This window comes from Tamandua tetradactyla, chromosome 12, assembly GCF_023851605.1.
Source record: "Tamandua tetradactyla isolate mTamTet1 chromosome 12, mTamTet1.pri, whole genome shotgun sequence".
Lineage (NCBI taxonomy): Eukaryota > Metazoa > Chordata > Mammalia > Pilosa > Myrmecophagidae > Tamandua > Tamandua tetradactyla.
In genome coordinates this window covers 89,947,304-89,972,901 of record NC_135338.1, presented here as the reverse complement: position 1 = coordinate 89,972,901, position 25,598 = coordinate 89,947,304, and the positions used below count along the sequence as shown (strand labels likewise).

At 36.7% G+C, this 25,598-nt stretch overlaps 1 protein-coding gene across 10 annotated transcripts in view; it reads left to right on the top strand.

Annotated features, from left to right (window-relative positions):
- Nucleotides 1-25,598, top strand: part of MCTP2 (multiple C2 and transmembrane domain containing 2) — a 254,637-nt gene that overhangs the window by 149,283 nt on the left and 79,756 nt on the right. For all 10 annotated transcript variants that reach the window (XM_077124086.1, XM_077124089.1, XM_077124091.1 and 7 more), the window contains 3 exons: nucleotides 15,752-15,853; nucleotides 18,134-18,208; nucleotides 20,285-20,404. In XM_077124086.1, coding sequence (XP_076980201.1) covers nucleotides 15,752-15,853; nucleotides 18,134-18,208; nucleotides 20,285-20,404 — 297 coding nt within the window. The remainder of the gene's footprint in view (nucleotides 1-15,751; nucleotides 15,854-18,133; nucleotides 18,209-20,284; nucleotides 20,405-25,598) is intronic.

Sequence of the window (25,598 nt, the reverse complement as noted above, 5' to 3'; positions counted from 1 at the left end):
AACTACTGTTTTATTCTCCATCTTTGTCCAGTATTTTCAATAGTTTCAGATATGAAATAACAGCATTTTCTATGTACCAATCTAATATTGATTTAACCAACCAAAACAGTTTGACCAGTCTTTCAGCCCACATTTAATCTTTCCATCTTAAGATAGAAGATTCTGTGTGTTCATGGAATATATGATGATGACTCATTTTCCATTTATTAATGAAAATACGACATGTATTTCTTTATATCACCTTACTGTACATTTTTTTTCAAATAGTAATTGTCTATATCTGCACATTTGTTTTCAGTACCATAGAGGCCTTTTTCTAAAAGTTTTGTCTTTTTATAGTGAGGATATTTTCAGCCTCAGAAAATGCTTTGTTGAAGAAAAAGTAGTGAATCATAGAAGGAAGAATATTTCAGCCACCCAGTGATATGTTGGCACATCAAAGTCAGCTAAGCAGAGCTGAATAAAAAAAAAAAAAAAAAAAAAAAAACCTTAAAAAATTCTGAGAAGATAGCATCAAATCATCAAATAATGCCTTTACAGGAAAAAGAGTGGAAAACTGGGGTCTGAATTTACCTCCTATTAATTGGAAACTAATGTTGTACCAATGTATTCTTCTAGAAGAGAGAATTTCAGTGTTTCATAGAAATACTGTATGATTTTTTCAATAGTCATTATGACCCTTATCAACTGATGGAGCTTTATCTGTTTCTTCCTGAAGACATATTTTTCCAAAATGTCAGGGCATTTTCATGGATGGAGCAGTCTGTAATTTAGACATGAAATTAGTCCAGCTCACATGTTTACAGAGTGAGGATAGGCTGCACTTCTTTATATCTCTTCTTCTGTTTTTTGATCACTTTGTTAATATCTCCCTAAGTTCTCATATCCCTGATGTTACTTGAAGAGAGTGGCTGGAGCATCTGCTCCCTTGTAGAGCTGTCTCCTGCCAAATGCTCCGAGACATCAGTGGCAGGCTGTGCTGGCTCTTAGAGAGGAGAGGGTAATTTGGGATTTACCCCTCTTTTTTATTTCAACTTTGTCAGTTATTCCTGAAAGAATACATATAACAGGGACATCTGAAGGAACTGGAAAGAAAAACTCTCCTTTATAATTCATTGTCATCTTTCTTTCTCTCTCTCTCTTTAATTTTTTTGACACTAATCTGGTTTTTATTGGTAAGTGAATTCTTTAGTAGCATATTTTATTCCTTGCTTGCCACACACTACTTGGGTATCTTTTTAAAACTCATTCTGTTTGTGTATCAAAGTTTTGCATATTTGGTCTTTCTATATTGCCAATAGTTGACCCTTCTCCTCTGCTTTCCCCCTTCCCTCCCTCATAAGTACAATGTCTAGGTGCTGTGTGTTAGAGCTAAGAAAAATGTAGCCTCCCACTAAATTAGGGTTCCCTGACCTCAGCACTGTGGGCATTTTTTATTAGAAAATTCTTTATTATAAGAAGCTGTTCTGTGCATTGCAGGATGTTTAACAGCATCCTTGACCTTTACCCACTAAATGACAACTGTGCCTACTGCACCACCACCACACCCACCACTGTTGTGCCAAGCATAATTGTCTTCAGATGTTGCCATATGTCCCATCATAATGGCAAAACCATTCCCAGTGGAGGATTACTGAGCTAAATTAATACACTTTTCAAAATATATCCTTCAAAATACAAGGAATATTCATTTGTGAAAAGACGAGTTTAAATGCACACAGCTTTCACATCTTCACTCTTTTCAGACTAGGAACGTCCCAAGATATGTTCATTCATTTGTTCAACAAATATTTATTGAGTGACCCTTTGTACCAGACCCTGTTTTTAGGGATAACACTCCAATGCCACAGTGAAGCTCACTTTTCTCTTGGAGATTTTATTATGATTGCAAGAGCTAATGTACAAACCAAAAAAATAAATAAATAAAAAAGACCTGCATAAGGTATGTTAATGGTGAACAGTGCCATGGAAAAAAATGAAGCAGGGAATGGGGGAGCACCAGGTATGTGGGGGGAATGCGCAGTATTCCATGGGGTGGTCAGAGGGGCCTTATGAAAAGGGGGAATTTGATTGCAGACTTAAAAAGGTGAAGAAGAGAGATGTGGATACTTGAGAAAGCTCCTCTTGGCAGGAAATCTTCGAGTTCAGATACAGCAGGGAGGCCTGGCCCACTGGACCAGCTTGAGCCAAGTGGAGGAATAGCAGGAGGTGGGACAAGAAAGCGGAGAAGTGAATTGGGATGAGGCGGGGCAGAGGGAGGATGCTGCAGGACTTTGAAAGCCTAAAAGTTTGAAGGGCTTGGGCTTTTCCTTAGCAGAAGATGGGAAACCACTGGGAGGATTCAAGCTGGGGAATTATTGATTTGGTTAATGTTGTTTATTTCTCATAAAAGGACTGAGGCCCGTCTGCAAGGCATCTAGCTTGGAAAGGTGGCTTGGCTGACAGCCCTATTACCCCATTAGGGACATTGGGACCAGTGGATGTTGAGCTGAGGGACTTTAGTTGGTGCTGTACACTGTGGCTATCTAAATTCAGGCTTGTTTCTGCTTCTTTGGCCTGTGAATTGGGAAAGTGATCCCATTCCCAGCGGAGCTGTGTGGGTTTTTCCTGATGTTCTTTAATTCCTCTGAAGCCTGCATTCCCCAAAGGAACTGATCCCACAGCTAAAGTGTAGATATAAATACACTAGAAGAAATGCCATAGCCCTCATTATCTATAATATGCAAACGCTAAGTTGTTAATTATTGGATTGATCATTCTCTTTTCAAATAATTCTAACTTGTGGAGAGAAGGGATATGTTTAAAAGTCTACTTAGATCGAGGTTTTTGTTTGTTTGTTTGTTTAACATCTGTTAAGTGATGCTTAACTGGCAAAACCCATGCTATGCCTTTCACATGTTAAACTGATAATTCTATAAAAATTTGATGAAGCATGTTTTATTATACCTATTGATGAATGAGGAAACGGAGGCAGAGAAAGGCTCCTAAGGTTAATAAGTAATAGAGGAAGGATTATAGAGAGGCAGTCTGATATCAGAGCTTGAGCCCCTATATTAGTTAAACAATTAAATATTCCAAAAGCAATAATCAGGAGTCTGTTTTGCATGTGAGTGTGTGTGTGCATGTAAAACCACTCTGCTAGGTGGTGGGGAGTGGCCGGTTGTGTAACATGTGAAGAGTTATATTCTTGGAATTATGTCAGTGGAATGAACTGAGACCTGAAATGTTAGGTGTCATTCAAAATGAAGAAGAGAATGGGAGGTGAAGAGACTGATTTAAAACTATAGGGAGATTTTAGGAAAGAAGGCATTTGAGCTGGGTCAGGAGGGATTTATTTTCTTCTTATCTTTTTATTTTGAAATGCTCTGAAACACAGGATAATTTCAAAAATAATGCAAACGCCATACAGAGAGCTCCAACACACCCTTTAGTCCCCAGATACTCAGTATACCAATTGCAGCATTTCCCATATCTGTTGTATCATTCATTCTTTCTATCAGCTTGTCTGCTTGCCTGCCTGCCTATCCATCAATCCATTTTCTGAACATATCATTATAGATTTTGTACATCATGCTCTTTTAACACTTAATATTGCAGTGTACATTTCCTAAGAACAAGTACATCCACTTATGTTACCACCGTAAGTGTAGTTATCAAGTTCAAAAAATTAGCATTGTTATAAAGCGTAAGTCTGTGCTTCTATTTTTTCAAATGTCCTTTTGAGCCTTTAATCCTCCCTTGTTCGATCCTATCCAGGATCAAATATTGAATGTATTTGTCATTGTCACTTTAGTTGCTCTTTGTTTTACATGGTGGGAATATATATACAATAGAAAGTCTTCCATCTCAACCACTCTGAACCAGTCCTATTTAATGGGACTACTCACATTCACATTACTGTGGTAACCTCCACACCTTCCATTAGTAAAACATTTCCATCCCCCTAACCAGAAACCCTACCTCCATTATGCATTAACCCTCCATTCCTCCTACCTGCTGCCTCTGGCATCCAGTACTCTAATGCCTGTCTCTTTGAGGTTGCATTATCTTTGATAATTCTTTATAGGTACCATGGAGCTTAAATTTAACATTCTAAATCTATAGCAGTTTTGTTTACTGTTATGGCAGAGATTTCCTTGAATGCCAGGACCTAACCAAAAGAAAAAGAAAGATAAAAAAAGAAAACACCATCTCCAGTCTTTGCTGACTGAATTATGCAAGTGCTCTCCTTCAGGGCTTAGCCTTACAATGAGTTTAGAGAATAGCTCTAGGCCAAAGCATAGGGACCTCCTTGATCTCTTCCGTGTATGCATCTTTTCTTGAACATATACATGTGGATTTAGAAATTCCCCATTTATATGGTTCTGAATGTCCCCTCTTCCCGAGAAAACAGTTTCCTCAAAGAGGCAGGCACTGTATTGTATGTCCTATAGCCAGCAATTCCTTGCTCCAAATAGTCATTCAGCTGCTGTCCCATGCATTCTTTAGGTTAGCTCTCTGAGTTGTCTTCTACTTGCAGGGCAAGTTCTAGGATGGCGAGTCCCTTAGGCCACAAGTAGATTCAATTGGCCAGACATACCATACATGTTCCCAGTGTGTACACACAGGTGATTCTTCTTCTGAGCCAGGACCCTGGATCTGCATTGGGAGCATGACTGGCTCCATGGTTATCCTGTGAGTGGTATAGAAGGAGTAGCCAGCGTACCATAAGACTCTACTGTTTATAGATAGCATTTTCTTGACTCAGCAGTCACCCTATTACTGTAGTTTTTAAATTGCTTTCTAGGAGTTTTGAGAAAGATGTATTTGTCAGTTCTTGCAGGTTGCTGACAGCCTCGGTGGGGGTTGTGGTGATAAAGTTTCTTACTTTACCATCTTGCACAGGGTTTAGGTCCAGGAAGGATTCTGATAATGACAGACGGGGGAGGTGAAGGTTGAAGGTCACTGAAGGCAGAGGACAAAGCTCCAGCGGAAGAGCAGGAGCGTAAGGGAAAGGCCTTGTTCTGGGAACTACAGGGTAGCCTGGAGCTCAGGATGAATGGAAGGGTAGAAGGGAGGGCTGAAAGCAAGTCATCGAAGATTGGGGGTTTGGGGTTTATTCTGTTTATGAGGGTAGCCCTTGAAGGCTCTTAACCTAATAAGAGAGATATGAGAGCCCTTCCTTAGGAAGAAGGTTTTGGCTATAGTTTGAAGAGTTGGTAACTCCTAGCATCAAAGAGAAAATCCTTAGATTTCACATTGTGTACCTCTTAAGAGAGGGATTTGTTCAGTTGTAATTGGATTCATCAGTGTTTGCTATTATCTCTGTAGGATATGGAAAAGTAGTCAATAGTAGCTTACATTTTATATTTAAAAACAAAGAGAATGGATTTCTTGGAGGAGAATGAGAATAAATTTTGTAAGAATGTTTTCTTTAATCAGGTGATAAACTAAAGCTTAATATACACTTTTTGAGATAATGTAAACAATGTATTTCTTGTATCTTTCTGTTATTTTTTAAGCAGGGAAACAGTGTTTTTAAGTGTCTAAGCATAGAGAATGTATTTCCGCTTTTAATCTCACTCAAAACATTAGTATGATAAATGAGTTAAGCCTGTTCAACAAAGGCTTCTGAATTAACTGTATCTTCTCTATGGGGTGAATATGCTAACTGATTACTGACTCATTTAAAATCTATATACTTAAATATATTTATTACTCATGAATTGTTTTCAGCGTATAAATATTGAATTGAAAGTATTTAGGCAAATGGGCCATCCTTCTATGATTTAATTTCTGTTCATGTTTTAAAAATTAACACTCCATTTTTAAGAATGCTCTTATAGATATACACAACTTTTAAATCATATACTCATGATGCTAGAAAACTATAATTGGAAGACATTATAGTCTGAAGACTTCTAATATTTGCCCATTTCCATATTGCTCCTGTAATCCTCTAATCTGTAATGTAGTAAAAAAAATGTATTGTTTGACCATAAATACAATTTAAGGGTTTTAGAACATCTGAGGCACTAAAAGTTTCTCTTCATTATTAGATTATTCAGTCTGTTTATTTAAGATTTCATCTTCAACAAAGAGAACCTGATTATGTCCTAAAAATTGTGCTGTGTATTTTATTTATATCATTCCTTTTTATTTAAGAATACTTTTACTCTCTCAAATATCTAGTGGGCAAATTCAGGAATATTTTGAATATCAGCTTGAATGACATCATTTGTAAAATAGGAAAAACTTCTATTTACTGATATTCCCTAATCTTTAAAAGAAATCGTCTGCAGTTTGAAACAACTCATACCCTCTGTGCGAGCCATCTGAAGATGCACAAGTGAGTTTATAATCAGAAGCCCAGACTTTTAGGCAGCCCTGATAGAGCCCTAACATTCTCTGTGAATCCATGTGCCCGATAACTAGCTTCACCAATAACAATTTCACTTAATTAGTTTTTTGGGGCAAATTTTCTATAACTGCTTGTACCAAAAAAATGCCCATGCACATCTTCATTTGCATTTCCAATTAAATGGTTGCTCAAGTTTCAACTGTGATGGCAAGGTCTGGCTTTGCACATTGAAATGGATCCTCTTAGCAATCATAGATTTTTAGGTTAATGTTGAAATATTGGCTATTAAAATGAATGATTGATTTTTAATTTTGCCTTAATATCTATGGGTACAAAGCCAAAGTTTTTAAAAATGTATATTGCTAAGGTTTGGTTAACCAGGGTATGGAATTTGGTCAGGGAAATCCAAGTCAGTCAGTTTGGGTTTATTGAGGTTGAGAAGGAGAGAGATTCAGACATGAGAGGGGCTAGCTGATAAAAGTAAGACTTTAATCCCAATATACAGTTAAAATGGTAGTTTTTGAGCCCATTCAACTATCCTCTCCCCTCTACTTCTGGTTCAGTATATCTATTGAAATAAATAAAGGAAGCCATAATAGGGCACATTTCTCTATCGGCCTTGAAACGGGGAAGAAGGATCTCTGATACGCTAGAATCTTCATGAACCATCTGCAATAATTGTGCAGATCATACGTGCTTAGAGTGGACAGCCTGAGAGATAAAGAGGGATGATGAGCAGAGTTTGCCTAATGTCCTAGAATAAGAAAATGGCAAGTCTAAAACTGAGTTTATTATGGTTCTCTAGAGAAACAGAATCAACAGGGACCACTTGCAAATATAAAATTTATAAAAGTGTCTCATGTGACCGCGTGAACGCAGAGTCCAAAATCCGCAGAGTAGGCTGTGAAGCCAACGATTCTGATGGAGGGTCTGGACGATCGCCACAGGAGAGGCTCACCTGCCGAAACAGGAAGAGCCTGTCTCTTCTGAATCCTCCTTATAAGGCTTTCAGTGATTAGATTAAGCATCACTCATTGCAGAAGACATGCCCCTTTGGCTGATTACAAATGGAATCAGCTGTGGACTGACATGATTTTGATTTAATTCTATGAAATGTCCTCATCGCAACAGACAAGCCAGCACTTGCCCAACCACCACTTGGCCAAGTTGGCACATGAACCTGACCATGACATTGAGCGTGTCACACAGGACAGCAAGAGTTGAATGGGTTAAACCCTTCTATTAAATGGAAAAACCTTTCACATTGATACAAAGAGTAAAATCTAACTGCTGCTTCTTTGAGATACTTCCAACACAGTAACACAAATGAATGAGCAGAAGCATACTGTATAAATGGAAATATAAGGTAAGTCAGAAACCTGATAGAAGGTTATTTTATAGGTAAAGAAAGATTTAATTATCAATAAAGTTACAACAAACATGAACTTTTCCATAAAAAATTTGCCAGAGTTTTATATGTTGTATGTATATATATGATACATGTACGATATAAGGAAAATTAGAATCACAAATGGATAATATCTATATCTACCCTGCATTAAAAATATCATGAACAAAAAATAAGCCTGTAAAGTGATGTTTCCTGAAGTCCCAAATATTTGACATTCTGTAAAATGTTTTATCATAGTGAAGATTCCTGTGCCCCAGTTCACAGCTACTTAATTTCTGTGGATGACACCCTGGGATTTCCTTTTTAGCAAATGCTCAGGTGATTTTCAGACATATTAAAGTGGTGGATCTGAAACTTTAGAGAATAAATAATAAGCTCATCTAATGTGTGTGGTGTATATATATATATATATATATATATATATATATCCACATAAAAACATAAAATATTATGTTCAAATGCCCATTTAACATTTTCAAATATTGATCATCTTGTGGGTTCATAATGTAATAGATTCCCCAAAGGCAGATATTAAATGAGAACAATACTATAAAAATAGATATTAATAGCTGCAAAACAAAACAAATGTCAACCCACTTGGTGGGAAAAAAATCCCAAGTGGCTAACATAGAAGCCAAAACTGCAATTATGGACTATTTCATAATGGATAATGAAAATACTATACATAAAAAAATTGTGGATAAGGGCCAAAAGTATTATTCAGAGGAAATCCTTACCTTGAATGATTTTATCAGTAAACAAGAAAGGTTGAAAATCAATTATGATCTCAGCAAAAGGAAATTTAGAAACGAAATACCTGGAATAAGTAAATTCGTGGCGACAGGAAGTAGATTAGAGGTTCTCAGGGCTGTTGTTTAATGGGTACGGAGTTTCTGTTTGGGGTGGTGAAAAACTTTTGGTATTGAATGGTGGTGAATGGTAGGACAGCATTGCAAATATGCTTAATGCCCCTGAATTCCATACTTGAGAATGGTTACGATGGTCATTTTTTTCTTTTATATATGTGTACATATAAAATTTAAAAAATTGTCTAGTAAGTTAGTAATTGAAGAGCATGCATTAATATGATGAATGATATCTGCTGGAATCATTACAAACTTCAAATTTATTGTTGAAGCCCTAGATACTTTCTATTGTCTCGTCTTTAAAATGAAGATGCTTCCTACTGCATAGATTGTTGGAAGAATTAAGTAAGTTTATCCATTTGAGAGTTAACTAAAGTTAGTCTTTTACGTCATTTCTACCAGTGTGAAAGATATAGAAGAAAGTAATTATGCATATTTAAAGGCAGTAACAAATTATTTGTAGACATTATTTGAAAAGTGAAAGAAAAGATACTAGACCGAAAATGTTCAGTAAGGTGTAAACTGGATCAACATTTTTAAAAAGTCGGTTGTACCCAGTAGGAAAACACTTATAAAATCCAATTCTAAAACAACAAAAATGAAAAACTATAATATCTATTATCTATGTGAAGAAATCCTAGAACTCTACTGAAGGATGTGAAAGAAGACTAAGTAAATAGAGACCATTTAATATATTATAAATTTGAAGCATCATATCATTGAGGAAGAGATATATTATTTAGTAAGTGATTCTGGGAAAGTTGGTTACTTATAGATCAGGGAGAAAATGTTATCTATTACACAAAACATAAGAACAAATTCCAAATGAATTAAAGGTGAAACATATGAAACATACTCCATAAGAAAAACCATTAAAATAGTGAGGAATCCTGCTAAGTGAAATGAACACAGGAACCATAAAGGAAAGAAGTCTAGGATATTGGTATGGTCAAAACAAATTAAAATGAAAAGGAAAAGGACTGGTAAAAAAAAAATAATTGCAATATATGAACAAAGGGATAATATTACTAATTTATGGGGTTTTTTTTTTAATCCATAGAGGAAGAATAGTCAACCTACCAGAAATTTTCATTCAAAAGAGTAGAAACCCTAAAAGCTGATGAGCATGAGTGATGGTTGGAAGCCAGACTACCTGGCTTGACATGCTGTCTTCTTCCCTAACTAGCTGTGTGATGTTTGACAAGTTACTTAACCTTTCTGTCTCCATAAAGTTCTCATTGAAAGGGAGGTAATGGTCATATTAATTTCTTTATTACATGACTATTCTGAGGAGTCAATAAATTGGTAGTTGTAAAGGAATTTTATAGAGTCATTGCCACACAGTAAGCATCATGTAAGTGCAAGCTATTGGCTTCATTTTAATTTTCTTAGAAATGCAAAGAAATAAAATATGTAAAATTAATAACTGAAATTATAAATTAATTTAAGCAATCAGATTAATAAATATATATAGTAAAGATTTTTGGCTACCCTGAATGATTAAGGTGTAGAAAAAGGAAACTTTCAAAATCTGTTGGTGGCAGTATGAATTGATATGAGTCTTGTAGAAGGTACCTTGATAAGCAGGATTAAAATTTAATGTACACGTAACTTTGAGCGTTTATTTTCTCTAGATATCTATTGTGGAGAGGTACAATAATTGCCTGTGGTAACACAGATGCTAACTGCCTGGAATAGCAATTGAATCTCAAAGTCTGTGTGGTTTCACGGTTCTGTCATGGCCCACTGATTAAATATATGAAAAAAAAAAAACTCTCCACGTTAGGAGAATTAAAACGTTAAAACAACCCAAGACCAGTGGTTTCCTATGAAATTGCTGCTTGCATAATATTATTTCATAATATTATGAATAATAATTATTCATAAAATAAATATAAAAATAATTTATTTTTTCTGTAAATAAAAATAAGTTTAAAGAAAGGAAAAAAACAAAAACTTTTTTTTATATTTTAAAAATATGTGTAAAATATATTTTTATAGTGTTGATAACAGTCATAGAAATGAGCAGGCTTGTTCAAATGTTTGGGAGTATAAATTAATACAGAGTTTTTGAAAGGCAGATTGGCAATGCTTGCCTAAACCATAATTATAGGCATATTCTATAAATCAGCATTTTTACCTCTAGGAATTTATCATAAGGAATGCATTATGGATGTACAAGTGCATCTATATATAAATTCCTCACAGTGTTTACAGTTGCTAAAAATTGGAAGAAATCTTATTGAATTAAAACAGAGTGGTGAAGTTAATTATAGAATATCCATAAGGGGAAGAAGCATTCCAAATTAGGTAGAAAAGATGACTCGTACCTGGGTGAATGTTTCCTATACATCTTTTTAAAAAAAGACAAGTAATTAAAAATTATAAAAATTTAAAAAAAACTAAAAGCAGATGATATTTATCAAACACTTCCTGTGTACCTTTCACTGTGCTCTTTGCTTTTGCTGATTATTTCACAAGAGTTTCTGTGATAGGCTCCATTTTTTTAAATCACATTTTATAGATTGTATTTAATTAACTTACCCAAGGTTGACCAGCCAGTACAGGCAGAACCAGGATTAAAGCTCAGTTCTTCTACCTCTATATCCCCAAATTCTTACCCAGTACATTGCAATTCTATTTTTGTAAAATAAATAATTGGAAAACTACATCAAAAAAGAAATGTCTGTTTATTTAAAAAACAATTGTATTGAAATGGTATGTCTTTTTTTATTTTTACAATTTTCCTAATTTTTGCACAGATTTATTATTCGTGTATATTACTTTTCTAAAGATAGTTTATATTTGAGGTGAGGGGTTGATTAGAAGGGCTGAGAATACCATGTTTTGTTTCGTTTTTTGCTATTTCCAAAGTTCAGAGCTGGGGCCTGGATTTAGGGAACGGATGGGTGGGTTGCTCTGGAAGGGAGGAGAGTGAGAGGTTTTGGAGAGGTTTGGGAGCAATGAATTCATCGCTGCCTCTCCTGGCTGGGGGATGTACTCTGAGTTAGGGCAAAAAGTGACCTGGTTGACATTTGAATCTACAGTGCTGTTTTGAATTCATGCCATGAGAAGCAGGTCTGATTCCCAATAAGGACAAGAATGTGAATTGCTACAAGGTAAAATGTGTGTGTTTTCCTCCTGCATTGCGGCATGTCTCCTCTCACATTTTTCTGGAGTCACTTTGCAAGCACGTCATCTGGAACAACTGGTGTATAGTGGTGTAGTTACTTTAAAGCATTTCCATTTCGTATTTAATGAATGATGCCCGATAGAGTAGTGCTAGTTTACATCCCAGTGCTCTCCGTTTTTTCATGCAAAAGTCAAACAGTTGGGGAATTTTAATATGACTCTTTAATTTGAATTTTGATCTTAAATGTCTGTTTTTAACTCCTGAAACTGATAGTTTTGTTCCCTCATACTTATTTTGATTATTTCTGCTTTTGAATGAGTTGGTGAGTCTTTGTACCAAAGAATGTTATGTTAAAGATTAATAATGATAATTCTTTCAAGAGTTCCAAATGACAGAAAGATGTTTTGTTTGTTTGTTTTTTGTGCTTGCATAACAACCTTGGCCATATGCTGATTATATAATAACTTAATTTTCTAATATAATGAATAGAGCATCTCTTTGACTTAAAAACTAGTTTTATCACTTATTAAAAAGCTCTTCATATTTACTATATTTAAAACTTATTTGAGAAGAATTACAATTTTTTAAATTAAAAAAGTTGAATGGTTTAAGGATGCTCATATATCAGGTTAAAAAAAATTAAAATGAAGTATTTTCTCTGTAACGTGTCCTCATGATGCTTTATCATCCTGAATCATTACTCTGAGACACATTTCCTGGACACGTCACTCACTAGTTTAACCAGGAAATAACTGTTAGCAAGCTTTTGACAAAATCTTTCTGAGATATTGTATTGTTTCTGAAAATAATCTAAAGAGCATTGAAAAATGGCTATTCAACTGATTATGGAAGTTAGATTCCTAATTAAGTTAGATCTGTATAATTGTCCTGCAGAGATGCCTTCCTCAAATTATTGCCTAATATAATGCACTCTTCACCTAGGAAAAGGTGAATATCCAAAGATAAGTGTAACAATCTTATCTTTGTTAAGCTGAAGAGTTTATTCATCTTGCAAAACTGAAGTCAGAGACATTTTCTATTATTTTATCCAATGATTTTTCTTTTTACATCAATGAAGTTCTCCTCAATGTTAGCCCAGGTACATTCTCCTGATGAACTTGTTGACCTCCTTTTCTCATAAATCAAAAGCAGTTCCATACTTTTTGCCTTGACTGACAGGGATCTCAAAATTAAACTTATGTTTTAATTGCAGTAGCTATCTCACACCTAGGAACCAAAGTATATCTCTTCTACTTTTTTTAGCTGTACTTTAATTGCCCTATTTAATAGACGGTTTAAAATTATAAACTGCTAGAAATAATTTTCGGAGTTCAAAATATAAATGATAGTTTAGACATGAAAATATATTTACCTTTAATTTCCTATTTATATAAATGCTGACATATAACGGTTTTGCAAGTTGGGATGTCTCAAACCATTTTTTTTTTTTTTACATGGGCAGGCACTGGGAATCGAACCCAGGTCCTCTGGCATGGCAGGCAAGCATTCTTGCCTGCTGGGCCACCACATGGCCCACCCTCAGAACATTTCTTTAACCTATATACTTGGGTTGGAAGTTGCATTACCTAAATAATGACAGTGGAAGATAAGAGTATTTTAAACATAGTCTCTTTAGATTACTATTCCAGTGTTTAATTATAACAGCAACTATTCAAATGTTTTGACTAGTTCTTGACTGAAACATATGACCTCAAATACAAAGTAGCGTAAGTTCTTCTTTCCCTTGCCCTTTGTCTTTTTCCAAAAGATATTCTTTGCAGCAAGCAGTGAAATTTGGCGCCAACAAAATGTTCATCAATAGGAGATTTAATAAATTCTGGCATATTCATAATTTGAATATGATACCACAATTTAAAGGAATGAGGCAGATTTATATATTAACATATATAAATTGCCAAATCATACTGATGGATACAAAAATCAAATAGAAAAATACATATAATTTGATACTGTGGCAAAACAGAAAATTAAATACTTTTCAAGGAAATATTTCTCAATATAAATTCTAAATAATATTTAAGAAGAATCTATTTACCAAATTCCTATTTAATTTCTGGTAGGGGAAAGGAATTGCGATATTTGCAACTTCCAAAGCTCAGACATTAGTTTTTCTGTAACTTACAAACTTTTTACAAATTTTTCAATTTATAATTTGTATATTTTAAGATAATTTTATGTTAAAGTGCTAAACATGAATACCTTTATATCTCTCATTTTATCTGAGTTTTGCTAGGACATTGAGAAAGAGGAAACGGTCATTTACCAAATCAAAAAAAAAAAAAAAAAAAAAACCCAAAAAGCAAAAAATTGTCTTTTTGCTATAAAATATTGTTTCTTATACCAATACCTCGTGTTCTTTTGTTGACCTTCTCCAACTCTTAAGAAATCATGGAAATTTTAAGAATGCAGTGACTGTGGGTTGAAGCAAAGCTAAATTGGACCAAAGAGAGCTTGGCAGATTGTCATGCTGTTTTTGTATTTATTTCTTTCAACTTTAACACCCACAATTTATTAAGTGAGACTGTGGGTGAAAGCGGAAGCCCAGAATCCTGTTTGGACACCGTTGAGGAAGGAAAGCAGGTCTTTATGGGGCGCCCCCTTCCGCTTAGCCAGTGGCCAGGAAACCCATCTCTCTGTTTAAAGCCTATTCAATCCGAGAGAGGTGGGGTGGCTTTGGGAAGGAAAGTGACCTCTCCCTTGTAATGTGGAATTGCTCTGTTTCCCCCTGCGACTTATTCAGCTCATTTCCACCACTGTTTATAAGAACACTTGTACTAAATGCTTGTAATGACAGCAATAGTCATTTAAAATATGGCTCACATTTCATGTCCTCCAGTTTCCTGTGTTATTTTAAATCTTCCATCATTACAATCCCAAGTGAAGCCTTTGGTAAGCGCAAGTTTTGTTGTTGTCGTTTTAGAGTTAATGGGTCTGATTCTTAAAAGCCAAATGTTTAATCAATACATATACTACCCTGTATAATAAAAGCATTGGTGCTATCAAATCTGAAAAGAGGACTCTCCTTTAATGGGAGCCAAGTAGGTTTCAAAATGGTATAGGAGATTTTTTCCTAAATACTGGGTCCAGAAGATACATTTGCGTGTGGAAATGTGTGAGATACTGGCAGAGGGAGGATATCAGAGAAACGTGTTTATCTGGAAGGTTTCTTGGTACTTTGTACATTTTGAATGTTTTTGCACTTTGGCCTCAACTTGAGCAAAATGGATTTATTTAGTTATTTTGCATTGTTTCCTGGCTGGTCAAAAACTGATAGCTTTTATGAAAAATCTGTCCCTTTATTAATTTCTTAAAAATATTTTAGTAGCCTTTTTTACTGTGGAATAATTTTAGACTTGCAAGGATAATACGGAGAGTTCCCATACACCTCTCACCCAGTTTCCCCTAAGGTTAACATAAGGCCATGATACATTTGTCATAACTGAGAAAGTGGCATTCATAGATTACCATGAACTTAACTCCAATCTTTATTTGGATTTCACCTGTTTTTCTACCAATGTCCTATTTCTCTTCCAGAAACCAGACCAAGATCCCACATTGTTTTAGTTGTCATATCTCCTTAGTATCTTTAGATCTGCAACAACTTTTTTTTAATCTTTCCTTTTTTTTTCCCCCATGACCTTGGCAGTCTTGAGAAGTACTGGCCTAGGATATTATAGGATACCCATCACTTTAAAAAAAAATGTGTAGCCTCTGGGATTTTTGAAAGAAAAGCCCATGTGTGTCCATTGTAATTTGCACCACTGCTTTTCCGTCAACTTTCAGCCTGGAAATTGTTATTTAATCTTCCTTTCAGTTATAATAGCACTTTAGACTTAAAGGTTGATTTATTATAAATTTGATATTTGCCTCATCTGTGATCATTTTGCCTTCTCAAGTTTGCCAAAATTAGTTTTGGTTGTTAAGTTTACACCACTCAAAAAGTTTGCACCAACATATATTTTATCTTTTGTTTGTGGCAGATTAGAGATGGGCAACCAAATTGTTACGTACTGAAGAATAAAGATTTAGAACAAGCTTTTAAAGGAGTTATTTACTTGGAGATGGACCTCATATATAATCCGGTAAGTATGGTGGGCCACGTCTCCCAACTTCTCTACACCTCAAAGAAAAGATGCTCAGCCTTTAGAAACTCAAATCAATGTAAAACCCTTCAGATTTGCTGTAGCCAGAAAGAGAAGAAACTGTGTTCTGTCTAAAGCTCAGCCATGATACTGGTGGTGATCCTTGCAACTTTTAGCAGTAGAATTGATGCTGTTTGATTCTCAATAAATCTAAATGTCAAGGAAAAAAAAATAAAGGGGGAAATTAGTTTTTTTTTTTCTGACTTATCATTTGTAATCTTCTTCCAAGGCAACAGTTGGCTGTTGGACTGGTTTATTTTCAAGCCTCTGCTGTGTTATTAAATTATTCTAATAGATGCCTTAATATCCCACACAATCAAACTAATAGTCAATTGAAAACGGCAGTTAAAGTGGAACTGATTTTTTAATGTCTTTTAAACATTTTGCTTTTATGCAGAATATGTAAATGTGCATTTATTTACCAATCTTTAAATGTGGTCCTGACCTGATACCTTTTTTTATTCTTTTTTTAGTATGGATTTGTTATTTTTAGTTCTACATCCTATTCCTTGTCTAACCCATACCTGTAACATCTATAATAATTTCTAGCTTCTGTTTTTTGAAGAAGAGGGTTACTTTAAAGACAATCACAAAGCAATCTGAGTGTGTAAATCTTCCAGATTTTTTCCCTATAAATTCAATACCTCAGTAACAGTATCATTTTAGTGACTGGCTTTTTTGAGCAATACAAATTCCAAGTCTTTTTGGATTCTTGCTTCTATTTCAATGTTTTCTGTAATAATTTATTAAAATATGGAATTACAACAACAGCTAAAAACAGAACACTCAGGTTTGGGAAGTAGGATTATTGACTCACGTAGGCGTGCAACTCAGTTGTGAGCAGAGGGCGTCTGTGCATGCTGGAGCGCAGCCTGCTGGAGCCTGGCTGGGGCATTCAGTGTGTTGGGGGTCTCCAGAAGGAAAGGACAGTGTAGTTAATCAGCAAATCAGTGCATGTAGGGTAGCCCTTTCACTGTAATTACTGTAATAATGGCTGCCATTTATTGACCACCCACTATGTGCCAGACTCATTTAACCCTCCCAGTAGACATGGTAAATAGGTACCATTAATTCCAATTTATGGTGAGCAAATGGGCTTAGACAGGAGAGGTGATTTGCTAACAAAGGAGGGAATCAGGATATTTATCCAGATCTTACTGACTCTGCATTTATTTATAAACTAAACTGCTTCTTGTTTAGTGTATTTAATAATTCGCTCATAAAACTAATTGAATGGAAATGCAATATGTATGCCAATATGTGATATAAATAAAGATATATTTTAGGGTGTATAACTATAGATATCTGTATCTCCAGTTATCTATATCTATAGCAATCTATCTAGTCTTTGATACATTCCCTGTAATGCTAGAGCTCTGAGCCTGGTCTCCAGTATAGGGAGTATGTTGTTACTTCTTCTCTTTCCCCTATTTCCTTCCTTTCTCCTTCAAGGGTTATGAATATTGTACTACAGATCACCCTTCATCTCCCACATGTTTTCTGGCAAGCACTTGTATATAGACTATGCGTATGAGTAAAACTTGAGTTTAGAGAAAAAGAGGAGTGAAGACTTAGGTAATACATATCTTGATTCAATGATTTTTCAGTTGTCAATCTGACGTAGAGAAAAAGGACTAGAATTTTATTTTTTGAGGATTTCCTCAATCTGGTAACATAATTTAGATGAGTCTCTAAATCCATCAGCCTCAATTTGTTTCCTGCAAAATGGGGCTAAAATGACTCATCTACTTATTTTTCCAGGTCCTTGAGAGGAAATGAGATTCTTTTTTGGGAAAAGATGTTTTTATAAGTTAGAAACTGATCTTCAAATGTAAGGTATGATTAACAAAATCTTAGTTCAAAACCTTGATGTAAAAGAGAAGTTTTATCTTTCAGAGACTTTGGTTTGAGAACTTCATGACCCTTGATCTCTGCCATGGTTTATACACTTCCACTGAATTAGCAAAGTGGCCACAGACTCTCTTGTCTCCTGGTCCCCGTTGACCTGCCCCAGTGACTCTCGGGGAATGAGACCCAGGTCCGATGTAGAGCCTGGGGTGCCCAGAATCCTCTCCACCTGTCCTGCCAAAGCCTGCAGGGTCAGGGGGTATGGCTTCCACTTTCCTTCCCTATCACTAAGGGAAGAAAAGAAGAATGAAGAAAAAAAGAAGAATGAAGACTGTATCAATGCTGCCATTTTTACCGATGGTGTCTTTCTAGGTCAAAGCAAGTATTAGGACCTTTACCCCCAGAGAAAAGCGCTTTATTGAAGATAGCCGCAAGCTGTCCAAAAAGGTGGGTCAGTCCAGTAAGTTGGCTTCTTTGCACACTCAGTGCATGAAGAATTGATTTGCTGTTACTTGCTAACTCCTCTCACCCTCCCTTCCTTTCTCCCTGGCTCCCTCCCCTCCTCTTCTTCCCTCCCCGCCCCTCTCCCCTCCCTCTCTTCCTTTCTCCTCTCTTCCTTGCCTTTTTCCTTCCTTCTCTTTCTTCTCACCTCTCCCACCCCATCACTCCTTCCTTCCCCTTTTTCCCCCTTCCCTCTGTCCTCCCCTACTTCTCTCCTCCTTCTCGCTTTCTCTTCTCTCCACTTCCCCAAAACAAGGACTTCAATCACATGGACAAGAAGAAGAGTTAAAATAAATATCTATTGAATGAAGCAGAAGATTTTAGCCCCCCCATTATTCTCCTGAAGTGTTCTGTAAAGGGAAAGTCCTAGCATCAGACTCCAGAAACATGTTCCTGAATTTCCTTTCCCTGCATATCCTCTTTGAATCCAGCCATTTTAGTCACAGGCCTCAGAGGTGCAGAACAGTGAGATATCTGCCCATTGAATCCATAACCAAAAGATCCCAGCGAATCTGACTTCTAGCCCCACACTCACCCAGAGCTGCTCCTGCCAATTTTGTGTTGTCCAATTTGGGTTGTGGTGGCAGTTTACCCTATATTGAATGAACTGTCTCATCCTGGCTATTGCCCTTTGTACCTCTCTCATCAGTTCAACAAAAATTGAAGATAAGGACTGGGCGAAGGAAGTCTCACATTTTTTAACATGACCTTTTACATTTCTTTAGAGTCCCTCCCTGTCCTATTCAGAGATGTTCAGGATTTCTCTCTGTACCTATTGTTCCTCTTCAGTTGTGTAACAAAGAACAAAGTGTCCCCTTTAAAAAGTGTTTATTACTTCCCCCACTTCCTCTGGGGTGAGCAGCTGCGGATGACATAGAGCAGTTAAATATAAAGGCATCTTATCATCCTTTTTTTTTTTCCCATGGACTTCTGGGCACACTTGGGGAAGTCCTTAAACTTCTTCAGAAAGGAAGCATACCAATATTTTCTTTTGGTCTGCCATAACATTGAGCGTAATATTAATTTTGTGTAATCCGAGTCAAAGTCTTATTTTGTTTTATTATTATTATTGCCTTTTGCTCTGTTTGCTTGAAAGTTAAAACCTGAGTTGAGGTAGATGGGGGTAGCTGCTTTGCAAACAAATTGAAATGTAACTGCCTACAACTGGGAGAAAGAACATTTCCTTTGCAAAACATTATGGGGCTGGGGGGCGGGGGGTGGGCCGTGTAGGTGGTTGAAGGGCAGCTTTAGGCTCTGAGAGCATCAGGGCATTGGGGCTAAGGTCCTTTGTGTGTTTGGACCCCCTCCCCATGTGCCGCTCACCCTGCTGTGCTCCCAAGTTTTCATAAAATTGAAATGTTTACATATGATACAGATTCTTAAAAGTACTTACTGTGTGGCAGGCACTATTCTAATCCCTTTAATCCTCTAGACAATCTCTGAGGTTAGTGCTAATATCAACCCCATTTTATAAGAGAAATTGCCCGAAGTCTCAAAGCCAAAAAGTGGCAGAGCTGGGTTCTAGCTTCTCTGAGCTATCCTTTCCCATATCTTTTTTTTTGAACTAATGAGCCATATTACTTGCATATTCCTACTATAAATCTGTACTTTTCTTGCCAAATTATACAACATACTGTCCCCCACCACCGCCCCGCCCTGTCCCTTGTCCTCTCAGCCTCTCCCTCCTCTGTCTCTTTTTCTTCATCTCATATGCAATTACATATCAGTTCACACCCAAACTGCTGTAGCTTTCACCTGCTCTGTTTTAGACCAAACCTTAAAGAGAACATTCTTCCTCACATGACCAAAAAATGCACTGAATTTTCTTTCCTTCTATGAAGGATAACATTTAATAAAAGAGTTTTTGCAGTACTCAAACTTTCCTTTCTATTAAATTGTTTAATATTGACAGCTATACAAAATAAAAATGAAGCGATCAGGTTACCTGATCTAAAGAGAGTATTTGTAATTGGCAGTTTTTAACTCTAGCTCCTTCTTTCTCCGCTGTTCTTAAAAAATCAGATCTTATCAAGAGATGTAGACCGGGTGAAAAAAATAACCATGGCAATATGGAATACAATGCAGTTCCTTAAAAGCTGCTTCCAGTGGGAATCCACATTGAGAAGTGCAGTGGCATTCGTGGTAAGCTTCCTTTTTTATGCTCAAGTGTTATGTGTTGATATTATTTGCTTCCAAGTCCCAAATCCATGCCATGTTTTATTTTACCGACATGAAGTAGAATGAGAAGTATTCAACATGGCTGAAGTTTACACCTGCAAGGGAACTTTAAAAAGCAATTTATATCCATCCATCTTTCTAAAATATATCATAGCATGGGTGATTATGTGGAAGATATGTTTCCAAGACTAAAGTCAAATTTACCCTTGGAAATCCTTTAAATTACCCACATATGAATCGTATATTGTCTCCTGCTAAGTTTAAGTGAGCCAATGTTTTATATATTTTTAAATCTTTTTGTCATTTTTATTGTAGCACATTTGTATACATCCCTGCATTGTGTATATATCTCTCCTTTTGTGCCAGTGAATTTCAGTATTTTTTTAAACATGGCAATTGAAATACTACATGACTAAATTATCCTATAGGCAAATTCAGGACTATATAACCCCTTTTCTTGACCTTAGAAGACTTAAGAGAAGTGAAGAAAATAGTCTGTCTAATTTGTCTAATGTATGTTTTTAAAGTAAATCATTCACACATTTATACTTAAAAAATCACTAGTATCGAATCACTTGAGACATAGCTGATCATTACACATTACAAGTTCACTCAAAACCACAAAGAAGAAACACTAATGGATGGGTGTCTCACATTTCTTTGATAACATTGGCACATCCTTATAAGCACAATAAAATCCCAGAATCTCAGAGTGGCAGGAGACCTTGAAACCACTATTCCAACCATTACAGAGCCCAAGCTTTGTAGAAAGACTTCAGAGTTTGTTCAACTCCCTCCCATTGCTTCCCTGGTACTTCTCCATCATTTGTGAAGGGTCTCGTCCTTGATCAGATGGGTAGAAGAAACCAAGTCTCTTGACTGCCGTGCTTGTCCTGTTTCTTTATACCACTGATTTCTGTACTGTGTAAAGATTAATGTCATGTAGGGGTGGTCTTCGGGTGAATATTATAGTAATTCTGATTTCTGCTTTTTACATGGTTCTTGTCTTTCTTTTTTACTGTTCCCAGTATATCCTCAATGCTCCTACCTAATCCCTGAGCTCACCCTCTGAAAACAATCAACCCAAGTTATCCATGGTCCAAAAGTCACTATCAGCTTTATTTTGAATCAAACACAGTATATTAGTTCCATGGGAGGTTTTTCCTTGCCATTGGAGGGCATGTTGTTTGATTTACTTTATTTTAGTGTTCCGTTGCTTCATAGGTTAGGAGACCATGAGAGCTGTAGGCCTGACATTCAATATATTTATTTGCTATCTGAAGTTGCTAAAATATTTGGCCTTAATAAAAACATTAATAAGGGCATCATTAATCCTTTTCTGTCTTAACCTTGGCATTTATCTATGTGCTTCTCTTTCTCACACCTTCCTTAGCTGGAGGCTTGATGCATTGGGTTTCTCCTCAACCTCCCCAGCTCCAATTCCCACTTGCATTCTCTTTGAAAACTTACCGTGGAATGTTCTATGCAATTCTGGGCAAAAGAGGAAAGTGAACCTGATTGGTCTGCATCTCAGCCGGCCACTAAGAGAAGGAGAGGATTTCCTCTTTTTCAAGCTGAGTTTCTGGCAATGTGATTTTAGAAAAATAGAGATCTGTTGCCCTGGATTCTGTAGGGGAATGACAGAAAATGATTAATGGGCTTTTGGCCTGGTCTGAAGAAAGATTAGAACAAATGAATAGAAATAGGTTGTCTAAGAGAGGGGCTACAAATGGGGAAGAGAGTCTTGGCAGCAGGGCCGCCTCTCCATGCCTGTGTCCCCCCTGCTGGGTGGCCATGCTGTGGAGCCTTCTGCCACGCTTAGATGCTGCAGCCACAGCCATGTCATGCTTCCAAATCTTTAACTCTCATGAAATGGAAGATAAAAGTTGTTCTTGCTGGTTTTCCAATGTGTGATCTTGCAAGGATTTGTGGGTTTGTGGGTCTATGGCTGGCACTCTTATGTATGGGGAGATACTTTCCTTTGGACACCATTGAAAATAAATCCTGAGTCAATAAGGAATAGTATGTGCATGAATTCCATCTTGTGATTGTCCCGAATTAGATGGAATGAGGAATGTTCAGTGAAATACATTTAAGGCTCAGTTTTCATTTGAAAACTCTTATGTTCTAATGTTTAAACCACATTTAATTCAAGCAGCCATAGTAAATGAAAGAACAGATACAGAGGCGAACCTTTCCTTCTCAGCCCTCAGCTGATGAAGTGTGGTTTTTTTAAAGAATAAAATCTTTGTTACTACTATCATGACAAAACTATTTTTGTTATTAAATAAGAGAACCTAAAAAAATGCACTTGGGGATGAAATGACAAAATGTATTTTAGTTTCCAATTTCAAAAACATTATGGGTAGCCAAGTGTTCTTTTTTTTTCCCCCATGCCATTTGTTGGAACACATTTTAGTTTCAGGGATCTTGCCGAGGGTCTTAGGTTAGCTGATGAGAGGGTACCCTCCTCTGGGCTGCTGATGGCTATGTCACTTCTGTCATTCCCTTACAGAATCCAGGGCAACAGATCTCTGCTTTTCTAAAATCACATTGCCAGAAACTCAGCTTGAGAAAGAGGAAATCCTTTCCTTCTTCCAGTGGCCGATGGAGGTGTTGAATGGAAGAAGCCACCAACCAGTGAACCTCCAAGAGTAGTGGCCTTGCTGCAAAGTGTTAGGTCTTCAGGTGCCCTCACATTGGAGGGAGGCTCTGAGGTTGGGCCAGGCTTCTGTCCTGCTCCGTTGCAACAAGAACACCCTTGCTGTGGTGGGACCCAGCGACTGGTGCTCTCCTGAGGTCTGCTGAGGACGGAACAGTGCCCCTAGCCTTTGTCCGTCCATATGACATTGTCTTCATTCTTCAATTGCTTGCCTTGGCACCAAGGGCCAGGCAACTTGGTGGTGATCGGAAGCAAGGTCTTGAGCCAAGTACTTATTCAATGTCTTGCCTCTGTTTGTAAAGCCCTCCCTTCTCTGTTAGACAGTAGGCTAATGGGATATGGAGGATTTGCGCAGACAGGAGTGAGAGTAACAGGTTTTGGCTGAACCAGTCCCTGATGGGGCTTTTGCTTCCCCTTCCCCTTAGAAGTGCAAGAAGCAATGCTGGCGCCACAAGCCAAGGGCAGAGCTAAAGGAATTCTTTTCTTTTCTCCTTTCTGCTTTGTCAGATTAAAAAAATAGCCTATGAACATCACATTTTTGTCCTTTTTAGATGGTATACAGCATAAAAGTGATGGAATCATGTTTAGTGTATTCTGGCTGTTAATTTTAAGACTTTATAAAAGCAAACCATACATTTGCCAAGGACTCCTATGTATGTGCATGTGCATAAGTCAGGTCTTGTTGAAAGCAGGAGTGAAAGAAAAGCAGGCTCTTAGGATCTAGTGTCCAATCACAAGTGGATGGACAGACATGCAGGAATTTATCTTGTCAGACTGTCCAAGCGTAAACCTCCCCCACCACGGGATTAATCCCCTCTACACATGTATACATGGCTGTGTTCCCAACGTTAAGAGAAGAAAGTGGATTTTTACTTCACTGATACCTGGTACATTAACACTGCCATATGCCATTGAATTGAACCCTAAACTTGGGCATTTTTTTAGAGTGGCCAAACCATTCCAAATTATGTTCTCTAACAGGCTCATTTTTTGGTTTTGTTAGGATGATTATGGGGACTCTTTCTTGTTGTCTTTTAAGTCTTTATCCTTCCTGTGCATTTTCTATCATTTTTGCCTTGTTACTTTTTCTAAGCCTTTCTTGGTCATTTATTGCAAATTATATCTATACGCATTTTTTTACTCAAAAAGTCGTATTATTAATTTTCCCAGTTGAATGACAAATTCATAGGAGATGTCCATTTGACAGAGACCAAATGGAGCTAAAATATCATGCCTAGAAGTGGGTTCATCTGTTTATTTCCCTATGGATGGAGATGTCATTATGTGTGTATTCTATACATATGCACGTGTTCATTCCCACGTGCAGACGTTGTACTGTAGTGATGGTAATAGCTCATGTTTATTGAGTGATCACTCTGTGTCAGGCACTGTCCCAAGCATTTTACAAATGGCAACTCATTTAGTTCTCACCACAACCGTCTGTAGGTACCAGCTCTTGTCTTATTTTTGTAGATGAGGAAAAGAAGACCTGTAGAAGTTAAGTAAAATATCAGAGTTCATATGCTCATAAGAGGCAGAGCTGGGATTTAGACCTAAGTCATCTGGCTTTAGAATCCATGTGCTTAACCATTGAGCACTCCCGCCTCTGTGGTCCTAGAATGCAGAGTTTGTAGATAATATTCAGATACATAGATAATGAGTCTAGGTCAACTGCAATTACATACGTGTACTTAGACATTATCTATGGGAGTAAAACCTGTCCCTTGATGCCTTAAGGTAGGAAAAACGCTCAATAATAGTCATTTTATTCACAATTGACAGGGCCAAAAGTAAGGAAGAAAGTGAAGGTGGAAATGTCTATGAGATTGCTGAGGACCAGGCCAGGTGCTGTGAGTCAAGTGTATATGATGCCCTTAGAGTCGAGCTTGACAGTTTATAAAACCCAAGTGTCTGCTTCTAGGCTGAACTCCAAATTAGAGTTTGAGTTAGTTTTCCCCACCTTTGGGGGAAGTTCTTAGGTAACATTAAAGAGTTTTCAAAGGCAGAAGACAATGAAGGCTGAAAACAACTATATAAAGGGGCCATGGAATAAATAGATATTTTTTTATTTTTCTTTAAGACTTCTAAAGTGTTCAAAATAAGGATCAGAGGAAGATGGGATTAACTATTTCTATTAATACATTCCTTCATAATATCTTAAGAGATACCAGAGAGGTAGAACTGCCTTTTCAGGGTGGGGAGTGGGCTATACGTCCAGTGCAAATTCATTAGTTGATAATAATGAATACGAATTTGTTCCCCAAAGCTGATAATTTTGCATTGTGATATTTGAATTATAGAACAAATGTATGCTTTGTTTTGTTTTTTTCATTTGGGTGCATATGTTTTACCAACCTCAACATTGTCTTCAAAAATAAGTAAAGGTATAACATAAATGCATTGCTTTTTGTTTTTTTTTTTTTGCACGGGCAGGCACTGGAAATTGAACCCGGGTCTCCGGTATGGCAGGTGAGAATTCTGCCACTGAGCCACCAT